This window comes from Callionymus lyra, chromosome 2 (assembly GCF_982586985.1).
Source record: "Callionymus lyra chromosome 2, fCalLyr1.hap1.1, whole genome shotgun sequence".
In the NCBI taxonomy this organism is placed as follows: domain Eukaryota; kingdom Metazoa; phylum Chordata; class Actinopteri; order Syngnathiformes; family Callionymidae; genus Callionymus; species Callionymus lyra.
The window spans coordinates 36119565-36133102 of NC_141819.1; the positions used below are offsets into that span (position 1 = coordinate 36119565).

A 13538-nucleotide genomic window follows, 5' to 3' on the forward strand; every position below is an offset into this window, starting at 1 on the left:
AATTCTAACCAGCTCAAGTAGAAGAACTCACATTTCTCCGATCCTTAAAACTCTTCACTGGCTTCCAGTTTCTTTCAGGATCAACTTTAAAATTCTGGTTCTTACTTTCAGTTAAATTCATGGTCAGGCTCCTCCTTACATCACTGATCTGATCCAGCCTTACACCCCAGCTCGGGCTCTGAGGTCTGTGGATCAAAATCTGCTTATGGTTCCACGCACACAGTTCAGGACCAGAGGATAGAAATCCTTCCAGGCTGTTGCTCCTAAGCTTTGGAACGATCTTCCTCTCTCTTTGCGCTTGATGGAGTCTACTGACTCCTTTAAGAAACATCTTAAGACGTTTCTATTTGTTCAGGCTTTTCCTTGATTTTCTGGAACTCCTGTTGTGTTATCAGTTTTATCTTGATCTTTAATATATATACTTTATTGAATATTGTTTTGATTGTTTAAGCGCTTTGTGACCCAGGTCTGGAAAAGCGCTGTACAAATAAAAATTACTTACTTACTTACTTACATATTAATGATACCTAGAAGTGTTACAATCTTTTAAACACACGTTTACTCAGTTGCTTGTCTTGGTGTCTTTGTGTCTCTGCAGCAGGGGGTGATTGTTGCAGGAGGCGAAGAATACCTGGTCGAGCCCCTTGTGGTACCTGACAACCAGACCAAGACGGAAAGGTGGGAAAGAGCAGAGGGACGCCCCCATGTGGTTTACAAGAGATCCTCTCTTCGCCATCAGTACAAGGGACAGTCTTGCGGCGTCATTGGTAAGACATTGCACGAGCAAAGACGGTTAAAATCCAGGATTGATTGTTGAACTTTGCTATCGTTCCTACCCAGATGAGAAACCCATGAAGGGCTGGTCATGGTGGCAACGAACTTTAAAGACACCTCCTCATCATGTTGGCCGTGGCCAGCTTCCCCTGAAGCGATCTGTAAGTTGGGAGCGCTATGTGGAGACCCTGGTGGTGGCTGACAAAATGATGGTGGGCTACCATGGTCGGAGGGACATAGAAGAGTACATCCTCTCCGTCATGAATATTGTAAGTTTCAGAACACAAAATCATATATATTGGCTTATAATTGACTGTCTTTAATCATCTTGGAAACATTATTTCTTGTTCTTTCTCCATACCAGTCATTTAAAGTTGGTTCTTGTTCACATGCACATTTTCCATTTACCTCATATACCCGTTATTATTGACTGACAAAATTGCCTTGGTGATACAAACTTTTCATAGCATGTAGCAACTATCTGTTGTATGTCATCACCTGAATGATTCCTGTCAACAGGAAGACTGCTGACAGTCATTCACAAACACACATGTTTGGTATGTTGCTAATGAGGGGGTTGGTCTGTGACTATTGTTGGGGAAGAAGGTTGTTTCCAGGTTGCTTAAGAAACCAGCAGTGTGAAGAAGAAGGAATAATGACAAGCACCTGAATTAGAAGTGTGCAGGACTTGTGGTATTTTTATGACTGTTGGTTTAACGCCTCAGTAATTACCTGCATAAGGAGAAGGTGGACTTCTTGGCTCTGACGATGCATGTAAAATCTACCAGCAAATTTTTGTAAATATTGTATAAGAAAAAGAAAATAATGGTCTTAAAACAAAAAAAAATCCCGTTTTAATTCTCGCGATACTGTTTTTGGTATTCGATTGCACTCTATTGATTTTGTTTTCTTTATATATTATATATTATATTTATGTTTTGTTTATGTATTTATTTTGGTTTTCAAATTGTATGTAATTTTATCATAGTTTCTATTGTTTATATTTAGATACAGCATGTGTAAAACTTTAACAATTAACATGCGGTCTGTAAATCCTGCCAGAGTCCTGCTAATACACAACAACAATACAAAACAAAGAGTTGACAAACAAGTAGTTACTGTATCAAGCCAACAACCAGTTAAGTTGTCACCCTCGGCAAATCACTATATCAGACTCTCTTGACATCTGTCTGGCCATATGTGTTTCATACTTGCCTCTGTGTCGGTCTGTATTATCCACATGCTATCAATATGTACAGTATTTTAAAAAGCCGCCACACAGATGGTTAAAAAGATTTCTACTGCTTTCTACTGCACAGACTCACCCCCCCCAACATAACAACAAACAGTCAAAATGAAATTATATATTTCATATACAAGAAAAAAGAAACAAATGACATTTATGAATAAAAAAAAGCTAATAATAAATGCATCCTTCAAGTCGTCCTCTGACTTGAACTTGAACTGAGTGAACCTCGTGAAGACTGAACAAAGCACATTAATCACTCGAATCTGTATTTAAAAGAGACAGGTGGCAACTTTCTGGTCCTCTTCCAATGTTTTTCTTGTTAAATGTGGTGCCTTTTCTTCTTCCTCCTCATTCTGTATTCTTTTTTTCTTTTCCTCCACGCTTTTTAAAGATTTTTCATGTTTGTCTTCAACCTTGTTGTGGCCCCTGTGAAATTGCACCGCACCCCCCCAAAGGGCACCATTTAGCCACTTTGGCAACCACTGAATGAACCTAACCAAAATGTCTCATTTTGAGGGCTGATGTTCCTCTGTTATTCCAATAAAGTTGGAAGAGGTTTAAAGCAAGTGTTGAGTGGTAGCTCGCTTTATCGCAGTTCTCATTGTTTTGCAAATTGCAAACATTACTGCATGTTGAAGTATATTTTAAGCAGGCTGTAGTGAGGACATGCAAAGCTCCCTTTCATTGTTCACACGGTTAATAACAGGATTTTCATCTGAAATAAAACACAACCACGGAACTAACTGGGAAGCACTAATAAACTGCGACTATCTTTATTATGGTGCCAACAAAACAGTAAAACTCCATGATGCCTTCCCACACACTGCTCCGTTTAGTGACAGCTGATTGGTCGCGGCAATACTGCATTTAAATTCTACATCTGTTGCTATGACAAACGTGATGGACAGCTGGGATTGGTTGGCTGGGCGGCAAAGTATAATGGGAGCTGTTCAGGTTAATGTTACTGAGAAGGTTGATGAGGAAGATGGAACCTAATATTCAATGTTTGGTTGCAAATAAATGTTAAATAAATTATAATTTAAACAAGTTAAAAATTAAATAGTCACTTCTTTTCAGATTTTATTTTATGCAGGGGGGTTTCAGAACTTAACCCCAGCAATCAACAAGTGACCACTACTTTTGGTTTACTCACTCAGACAAGGTAACATTGGCAGCACTGCTTACATTGCAGCCATGTGGGGACATTTGTCTAAAGTTGTTTTTAAAGCATGCAATTGTTATTAAGACTCCATATGAGAGCCTGACAAAAACATCCCAAGGCTGAGGGTCTGCTACACACATTGAAATGATCAGATTTCCTCTCCATATGTTAAAAGAAGCTCAAATGTAACCGAATCAGCTGTTTTTAAGACTGGTCTTTTCTTGTTTCCCTGGAGGTCAGGTTGCCAAACTGTTCCAGGATTCTAGCCTCGGGAATGCAGTCAACATCGTGGTGACCCGGCTCATACTCCTCATGGAGGACCAGGTAGGAGTTTTTTTTTCTCATGTAACAGACATCTGGGCCTTCAGTATACATCAAGGTTAAATGAAGAAACATCTGTTCGCACCATTACAGTAGTAAACCTCCCCACCTCGGAATTGAATGTTGAGCAAAATACTACACAACATATTTTCCCTGATTCAGACTTGTTCTCTGTTGTCCATAGTATGGTTTGGGTATGGTCTTGTGAACTCGGTCTTTACTGAAGAATCTCCATTAGGTAATGAGTCAGCTGCTTCCTGAGCTGTGTGAATGTCTAGAGCAGCGTTTCCAAACACAGAGGACAACAAGTGAATGAAGAGTCTCTTTTCCGAGCCAAAGAGGATGAACATTTATTGGATTTTCTTTTAATCTAACTTATCTGGGGGATTTAAGAAATGTTTTCTCCTAGATGTACAAGATTTTATATCTTTACCTGCTACATTTAAAAATAATATGTGTCAAACTCAAGGATGGTTGACTTAAATGAAGGTACGTTAAGTTCATGTTGATAAGGTGACCTATAAATATGTGCCTGTGTTAAAGATAAGATTAGGAACAGAGGTCATTAATTATACTTTCATTATATTAAAACTGCTGTTGAAGAAAAGGGATACAAAGATAATTAAGATTAATCCTCCAAAACTTACAATTTCGCAATCAGACTCTTCTGTTACAGATAGTTTGGTAAATTTACAGATTATACGGCCTGCGTCTTAAGTGATTTTGACACCTCTGATTTTGTATTGTCGTTCATCTTGGACAAGCCCAAATTTCCAAGACTCGACTTTCAGTAGTTGTAAAAGTGATTTCTCTCAGGTCAATCACTCCTTATAGTGTATTTTTTTTGTCATTGATCTAAAAGGCTGGAGTCAGAAAAAGCCCCTGGCTTTAGCAGCACAACTCAAGGAAAGGTTGAACCGTCTGCATGGCCAGTAACTGACCTTATTAGTCAGCTTTTAGCAGCACGAGGCAGGACTCTTGGTATTTCTGACCTTCGATCTAACAGATGAATCATGCTGAATTAAACCCTCATTACGCTGCGGCTTTGAGGTTTCCTCTTAAGGGAGCTGCTATGATTCATGTTGGTTGTACGAGTTTAAAAAAAAAAACGATAATTTCTTTGGAAGATGTGTTTGTCATCTGACAGAGTGAAGAAATAAATGTTAGCGTCATTAAAGACAGCCAATATTAGTGGTCTTATTCTAGTTGGGGGTTGAGGTCAGGAAAGGATTGGAAGTATTTTGCTGCGAGTTGTTCTGTTTCTGGTTTCCACGTCTGAAACAGGCACGCTGCCTCTAGAAACTAAAAGCAGGCCAGCAGTGGGCCCAGAAATGAGCGGCTGTGGGATGAGACAATTACCAGTTATGTCACCGCACACATTCCTGGGTTACGAGTCGCATCCAGCGGTGGCCAGAGGAGCTGCCCTTCCCCTCCTTCTCCTCCTCCTCCTCCTCCTTCTCCTCCTCCCACTGCTCCTCCTCGCTGCTCTCAGCTCGCACTGGTTCACACTGAACCTGCTTCCACGTCAGTGTCAATGGATCTCATTATTTTTAATCCTGAAAGATTTAGTTTCAGAATGTCTTTTATTAAGACAAATTAAAAACTTGCATCCAGGAAATCTGTGATTGGACCTCAGAGCTGAGTTGCAGTTTGCTTTATTTATTCACCGAACAGTTTAGTTTGGTAAATTTAAGAATTTTTGCCATTTTATTTTCTTAAATTTCATCACATTGGACCAGTCTACAACAATATTCTTTCTTCATTGCCTTTTTGTTGTTTCACTTCTTGAAATATCTCAATATTAGAGCGACTTTCACACTGATATGACCACAAATTAAATGTTGTTTTGGCCTAAATTCTTTCATTCATATATTTATTGGTGAGAGACTTTGCATGTGGGAACAGTTTGTTGTGACACGGCTGTGTAATCAACTAGACTTTCACTAGTTACAAATAAAACGAAAAATACATGCTTGTGTCCGTGAGCTTTCAGAAATGTAACCCAATGTTTTTTAACTTGATACAAGTTTCAATGTCATCATAAATTTAAAATCCTACACTTTTGATCAAATGAATGTTTAAGTATATTTTCTTCTTAAAAATTCATGCTGCTCCTCAGTGTTACATTTCACCCCTGTAAAACGTTTATTTTCTGGCTATTGTTTATTGAAGTGGCATCACATGGAACCTTGCAGGAGCCAAGGTTTCAAACAAGCAAGCTGTAACTTATAATAGAAACTAAATTTACAGAAACACTGTAATTTAACCTGAAGGACACGTTAAACCAGGGGTCTCAAACCTGGGTCTGCAAGCCATTATTGGTCTCTGATATGTTATTCTTCAGCCCTCCATCTGTTGTCTAATCTGTAATAAGTCTGGGACCCCGTACCCAAAAGAATTGACCTCTGGTGCCCCCCTGGCTAGTTTAGTTTAAGACCCCTGCTTTAAACTAAATGATATACTTGCTAGCTTTGCCGTTTTGGAGTTGTGCAAGCTCTTCTCATTTTGTAAATCTCAAATTAAATAACAAAACTATAATGTCTAATATTAACAGGAAATCGCATAATGTTTTTAAAATGGAGTGCATTTTCTCTCTTGGGTAGTGATGAATTGAACTAGGTCCGAATGTCTTAAAAAATAACCTGTCTTAGATTTTTTTTTTTTAAGTTCTCAGTATAGATAGTGTACGTTATGATGAACTTCATTAACATTTAAATTCTGAGCAGGTTGTGGATTCAATTGTTTACACTAATCTTGTCTTGTTTCAGCCAACGTTAGAGATCAACCACCACGCAGGGAAGTCTTTAGACAGTTTCTGCAAGTGGCAGAAGACCATCCAGCACCGCAGCAGCTACGGGAACGCTATTCCTGACAACGGCATTGCCCACCATGATACCGCTGTGCTCATCACAAGGTCAGAGCCAAACATTCCTAACTGGAAAGATATGATTGGAAATCAACACATTGTTAAGTTCTGTAACTCCCTCAGGGATGAGACCTACAAATGATAAAGAGAGCTGCTGGTTCTTCTTTATGTGGGAATGATGATTTCTTTCCCACGAGCTGTGAAAGAAGGGAGGAAGTTTGAAAGAGTAATAAAAAACTGCTTCTAAGACTCATCAACAACGTATTGTTTCGGATAAAATTAAATCCAAAATAATAGTGTACAGTTGCTATTCTGTTGTGGAAACAATTTTGTTTCTCAACTGGCTCTATCAGTCAGAGGATGGAAGCTGACCAGACACCACTGTGTTTTTCCTGTGATTGTCTGTCTGCTGTCATCCAAGTGCACTGACCGTCTGTTGTGCTTTTTCCACTGTAAGAATGTGTAATATTACCTCTGCCAAGGAGGTTATGTGATTGTTGGCGTTTATCTTTAACTGTTGAAACCGTTGAAACCCATTGTGTGATATCTGTTATGTTTTTATATCTTTTAAATCACAGTTGTTGGTTTCATTTGAATACTTTTTACTGGCAAATTTAATTGTACTTAAATACATTTGCATTGGAGTAATTGTAGTTTTTAATTGGTTAAAATACTGAAAATTCATTTTCACAGATGTTTTTATTGTGACAAGAAGGAAATGATGATATTGTAGAGAATTCATCTTTCACTTGCAATAATTGTAAAATGTTGGAAATGTTGCTGCTCTGTCAACTTTGTAAGTAAGTAAGTAAGTCAGCAAGTAAAGGTTATTTGTAAAGATCTTTCTAGACCAGGGTCACAAAGCACTTTAAGAATTAAAAAAAATACACCGTTAAAATATATACTATAAAAGGCCAAGACACATAAGACGCACAAAGGAGTCCCAGAAAATCAGGGAAAAGCCATTACTGAATTAAATGATCTTCAATAGGATTGCTTGGTGTAACGGTCTGTTTGACATTATTTTAGGGTTGCTAAGTAAGCTTTTGTAGTGTCAAAATTGAAAATTCATAAATGTATAATATTTAAATCATGAAAGTTGTGTATTATTTTTGATTGTATACCATTTATAAAGATGTAGAGCTCCTTGGCAGTGGTAAGTGGTCTTTGATCTCTATGAAGGCTTTTCTACTTTCTACTGTGCTAGTGTGGTATTTCATTTTACTTGGTCAAATTATTCATGAAGTCATTACATCATCTCTTTGCTTTACAGGTACGACATCTGCATCCAAAAGAACAAGCCCTGTGAAACCCTAGGTAACACACATGCATGCACTTCACTTTAAAGTGCTAGTTGTTGTTAGTTATTAAAAGTAGTTAGTGAAGTGAAATATTGGAAAAATAATACGCCAAATCACAAAAACACAACACAACATTCTAATTAAGGTAGTCTGGATCCTGCAATAGAACCTTTGCTTTTTATATTCAAGGTGATTTAATTTCCTTATTTATTATTAGCTGATGTGTGTTAAATTACATGTTGACAAAGAAATTCTTTACAACAGGGTTTGATGTTGTGAAGATTAATAAATTGGACTTGGTGCTTAATAAACATACGTACTCACCTGTGCATGTGTCAAAGGTCTGGCTCCTGTTGGTGGGATGTGTGAACCAGAAAGGAGCTGCAGCATCAACGAAGACATCGGCCTCGGGACAGCTTTCACCATCGCTCACGAGATCGGACACACGTGAGTTGCCGGGACAAGCACAGCACCACACAAGATTCACATGAATCATAAGTTTGATGAACTTGAGATATGCGTTTAAAAATATGCTAAAAGTTTCCGAATCTGGTCCAGGTTTGGGATGAACCACGACGGCATGGGTAATGCATGCGGGCCGCGCACACAGGAGACCGCCAAGCTGATGGCTGACCACATCACCATGAAGACAAATCCATTCATCTGGTCTGCTTGCAGCCGGGATTACATCACCAGCTTTTTAGAGTAAGTTGGCCTTGGCAGATTACTGCTGAACCACAAATAATCTGATAATTAGAGGTTGGCTAAGAAAGAAAAACACTCAAATGTTTGGATAATAGTTTTTTTGGTCAAGAAACCATGACATTTGTAGGTTGAGACGGAATCCACTTACGCAGTCCATTAAGTGCTGAAATGTTAGTACTGAAACATTGTTGAAAAATATAATTTTAGGTTTCTAATTCATTTCAGAATGTTAAATAGTTGAGGAGTGTCAGGGTTAACTACCCTAAACTTTAATGCAGCAAAGCAATAAAATGTATTATGTAGAAAATTATCCTGCAGTTTTATTTTATATTTTATTCATAATTTTTGTACGTTAAAGGACAATTAATGTTAAAACCAACTCTCCTGACTTACTCTCACCTTTCAAATGTTGAAGCCTTCCTCTCCAAAATGCAGTAAGTCTCTCATCATGACAACCTTTTAAAGTTATTACTTTATAAAGTTCTCCTCTGTCAGAAATCAGGACGAACAAGAGGTTACAAAAGCTGAGTCCATTATGACGTAGTAATGGGCTTCACTCCTCCTCCAGCCAGCTGTAATCACGCCCGCTTTGTTTATACAACAAGTCCCTTGGAGGTGGAGACTTCCGGGATTGATGATGGCAGTGACGCACATTGATGCTTGACCAATCAAAATACAGTGGGCGAGGTTACGTTAAACAGGACTTCATCTCCAGAATAACAAATTGTTTTCATTGGACAGCGCTTAAACTAATCTTCTAATATTTTAATGAATGATTTTTTTTCAAACCGACAGATGAGTACAATAGAGGTCCAAGATCTACTTAAGACACACTCAGGAGCTGTCTCGTCTGCAGTTGATTCAGAACTCTGCAGTGAGAATTCTGACCTGCTCAAGTAGGAGAACTCACATTTCTCCGATCCTTAAAACTCTTCACTGGCTTCCAGTTTCTTTCAGGATCAACTTTAAAATTCCGGTTCTTACTTTCAGAGCTATTCATGGTCAGGCTCCTCCTTACATCACTGATCTGATCCAGCCTTACACCCCAGCTCGGGCTCTGAGGTCTGTGGATCAGAATCTACTTATGGTTCCACGCACACGGCTCAGGACCAGAGGAGAGAAATCTTTTCAGGCTGTTGCTCCTAAGCTTTGGAACGATCTTCCTCTCCCTCTGTGTTTGATGGAGTCTACTGACTCCTTTAAGAAACATCTTAAGACGTTTCTATTTGTTCAGGCTTTTCCTTGAATTTCTCGAACTCCTGTGTTGTTCTCAGTATTATCTTGATCTTTAAAGTATGTACTTTTTTGAGTATTGTTTTGATTGTTTAAGCGCTTTGTGACCCTGGTCTCGAAAAGCGCTATATAAATAAATATTACTTACTTACTTACTTACTTACACTTAAGACATTATTTGCCATTTAACCTAAAGGAGAAATTAACTTAGTTTAAGATGTTTTTTATTATTTTAGAGCTGTTATTTTATTTGTATAAGGGAAATATTAAGTATATTGTCACTCTACAAAGTCTACCTGTATTCAACTTTTAAAAGCAAAAATGGTATGTTAATGATTAAAAACTAAAATCGTTTATTTTATGTTGTGATAAAGTTCAGGTATGGGTTCCTGTTTGAACAACATTCCCCCCAAACAAGAGTTTGTATATCCCACCACGGCCCCAGGTCAAGCCTACGACGCCGATGAACAGTGTCGCCTGCAGTACGGGGTGAGATCACGACAGTGCAAGTACTCTGTAAGTATGAACTCGCTGCTCTGTGAGTGTTTTAAGGTCTTGGAAGAACCCCATTATCTAAAGATGTCAACAAACAACACGTTTAAATAAAATGTAAATAACGCTCTATCATAGGGAAGAGGTTTTGGCATGTGAGATAACCACAAAAACAAGCCATGCATGGAGGAATGTAGCCGTTACAGTCTATATCCCAAACCCCTAAATGAACACATACATGTGTCAAGAATGTAGTCTCGGCTCGGATAACGCAAAGATCTGGTCTGCTTTAAAGAAAACAACATTGTTGGCATGATGGTCCTAATAGAGTGTTTTTTTTTTTTATCTTCGCTTCTACACATTAAAAAAGACAAGTACATATATTTAGCTTTCCATCCGCTTTCAATATAAATTCTATATCCTATCATATGAATACTTATGGATACAATGTCAGACAAAACCTGAAGATTAGTAAAATCAGAGACTTTAATTTCCTTTCACTGGGAGGTTGTCCACAGTTCATCTCAGGCAAAAATTAATGTTGATGCAAATGCCATGTAAACTTGTTGGTAAACAACTTCATTATTTCAATCTATTCACACCGTTTATTATTGTTTTTCTATACTTATCATTAAGTTTATATAAACAACCCTTGTTTAATAAGTGATAGATTCACTTGAAATTTCTTTACATCATATTACATCTCAAAACCTGTACCCTTTTTACCTTTATGCACTATTTCATTTTTATCAGTAATTCACTACCCTTTTTTGAGATTTATTTTATTTGTTTATTTCATGTATTCTTTTAGCCTTTAAAAAAAAAGTTTAATCACAGCATCCAACCTTACACTGGCTACACAATTGTCCTAGTTAACTTAACTGAGTTACTTTTAAAAAGGGTAACTAGTAACTGTAACTAAATTACTAATTTAAAGTAACATGCCCTGATGACACTGATTATAAGCATATACAAGTGTTTCGAGTCCTTCATTTCTAGTTTGCACACCATGCTAAAGAAAGATTTGTGAGAGGAATTCAACTTGTCCTCTGTGAACCAAATAAACGCATTTACCTTTTTTTTCTGTCAGCCTGTCATTTCTCTCGCCCAAACTGACTGTGAGAATGTGAAACATCTTGCAATAGCTTCAGCAAACACCACTTTATTACACGGTCACTTTTAGGGCCAGGTTCAGACTAAATAGACATCTGGAGCAGCAAACTGTTTTATAACCTCATTATTGCAGATACGATGTGGTCCGAGCATATGTTACGCTATAAAATGTATCCCCATGTGCAAAGTCGAAGGAGTGTGTGTGTCTGCTGCTAACTCTTTTATAATGATGAAAAAAACACTCACAAGTTGTCGTGCGTCTCCCCTTTTTCTCTCTGTCTCACTCCCCTTGTTATTTTTACTCTCCTGTCACTCAAACACTCACAGGAAGTCTGCAGTGAACTCTGGTGTATGAGCAAAAGCAACCGCTGCATTACCAGCAGCATTCCTGCTGCAGAGGGAACCATCTGTCAGACCAACACCATCGAGAAAGGGGTAAATAATTTACCACAAAGTGTCTCCTATGATCTCCTGTTGTGACAGAAATGTGTTAATAAGCACCCTGAGATGTAAGGCTCTGATAGTTACTTTTTATGTTAATAGCTCAGCAGTTTTTTTCTAAAGCCCTGTGTTCAACACTTGTTTTGTTTTTAAAGGTCTACATTTACTTAATACACTGGTCCCTCGTATTGCAGGGTTAAGTTTAAAAAAAAAACAACACATTTACGAATTAGTAGACATTTTTTAACTTGTTTAATTTAACTAAATCATTTAACTGGATTTATTTAAACTTGCTAACTCAACATTGAATGTGAGTTGCCACCCCTCTCAACAACCCTTCCAGTAACGGTGACCTGAAAAGCTCCATAGAATGCTTTGCCGCCCAGCCAACCAATCAAAGCTGGTGATTACTTTTGACATATGAACATAGATTTATAATTTAAATAAACTATTGTAGCGACCAATCTGTCACTAAATTGAGCAGTAGAAAGGTATCATGCAATGCTACTGTTTTCTTAGTGTTCAGTAAGGTGGGTATGGTGTTTAATTTTTTGAAGCAGTGAGGCCACGGAAGGTGAACTGCCATACTGCGAGGGACCACTGTATAGACCACATACATGACCACATATAGTAAAAGGGATATAAAATGTTTGCTTTTGCAATGGTGTTATATGATGATTTCACAGACTCTGATAGTTTTTTATAATCTGCCATTTAGTGGTGCTATAAGAGGGTTTGCGTTGCATACGGGACTCGTCCAGAAGGAGTGGACGGTGGCTGGGGTCTTTGGACGCCATGGGAGGAGTGCAGTAGGACCTGTGGAGGCGGAGTTTCATCATCTGTCAGACACTGTGACAGCCCCAGGTACAAACCTCTCAAGAAAGAATCGGCCTTTTTGAAATGCACGTTTCTGAAATTCAACTCAAGACTATGTTTTGACAGAGAAGGACTTATATGTTTTCTAATAATTCTTAATATAGTCTCTTAAATATTCCAACTGTTAGAATTTTTGTTTAAGAACGCTTCATCTACTATATTAAGTAATAATGTATCAGAAGAATATTCTTAACCATATATGTCAAACGCGAGGTTAACAAAGTACATGAATGTTCATGTTGTGGTGACCTATAAACATGCCAGTGTTTAGGATAAATTAAGAACAAAGTTTAGCAATACCAACAATTATACGCAGATAAATAAGCTATATTGAACCTCCAATAATTGCAGTCAGTCTCATACTCACTGTTATGGATAGTTTGGTAAATATTCATTTAGTTTTGGCCCCATATGTGATTAGGTTTGACCCTTTAGGTCTAAACCATCTGGGTTAAGGAAGGTTTTGAAGGATCGGTCTTGTATTGTGTCTAGTCGCTGCTGCTTACTAAACCTATTAAACTAGCTAAAATGAAACTTTCCATTTTAAAACTTAGCATGTTATAAAATGACTATAACAAACAACCTTTAATGTGAAAAAAGTGTTGTTTTTTTAATTTATTATTTCACATTGTTTAAGAGTTGCAAAATGAAATTGCTCTTGTTTTTTCAACTTCACTCGTAGGACTCAGCACTTTCATTCTTGTTGCTCAGGTATGGTCCAAAGTTACTTTTTGCCATCCACCAAAAGTTTTCTTTAATTCTTTGTTAAAATCTTTGTGTTTTTGCTAAAAGATTTTCAATATTTAATGAGCTTTGGTGGTGCTTTTATAGTTTACATTGCTGTCATCCTTTTAAACAAAAAACAAACAAACATAGTAATTAATTACAATGAGATGGTAGAAACTGCTAGATCTGATTACATCAGAAAACTGGTAGCAGCAAATAGGAAAAACCCCAAAGTTTTGTTTGACACGATTAGTTCTCTCGTGTCTCCTGCTCCTCAAA

The 13538-nt window shown here is 37.7% G+C and overlaps 1 protein-coding gene across 1 annotated transcript in view; it reads left to right on the forward strand.

The window, feature by feature from the left end:
• The window catches only part of adamts10 (ADAM metallopeptidase with thrombospondin type 1 motif, 10), a 53797-nt gene that overhangs the window by 16118 nt on the left and 24141 nt on the right, over nucleotides 1-13538 (forward strand). Inside the window, exons 5-14 of the mRNA XM_087784897.1 lie at nucleotides 599-767; nucleotides 841-1043; nucleotides 3426-3509; nucleotides 6275-6420; nucleotides 7646-7689; nucleotides 8015-8120; nucleotides 8232-8378; nucleotides 9986-10127; nucleotides 11544-11651; nucleotides 12376-12521. Coding sequence (XP_087641023.1) covers nucleotides 599-767; nucleotides 841-1043; nucleotides 3426-3509; nucleotides 6275-6420; nucleotides 7646-7689; nucleotides 8015-8120; nucleotides 8232-8378; nucleotides 9986-10127; nucleotides 11544-11651; nucleotides 12376-12521 — 1295 coding nt within the window. The remainder of the gene's footprint in view (nucleotides 1-598; nucleotides 768-840; nucleotides 1044-3425; nucleotides 3510-6274; nucleotides 6421-7645; nucleotides 7690-8014; nucleotides 8121-8231; nucleotides 8379-9985; nucleotides 10128-11543; nucleotides 11652-12375; nucleotides 12522-13538) is intronic.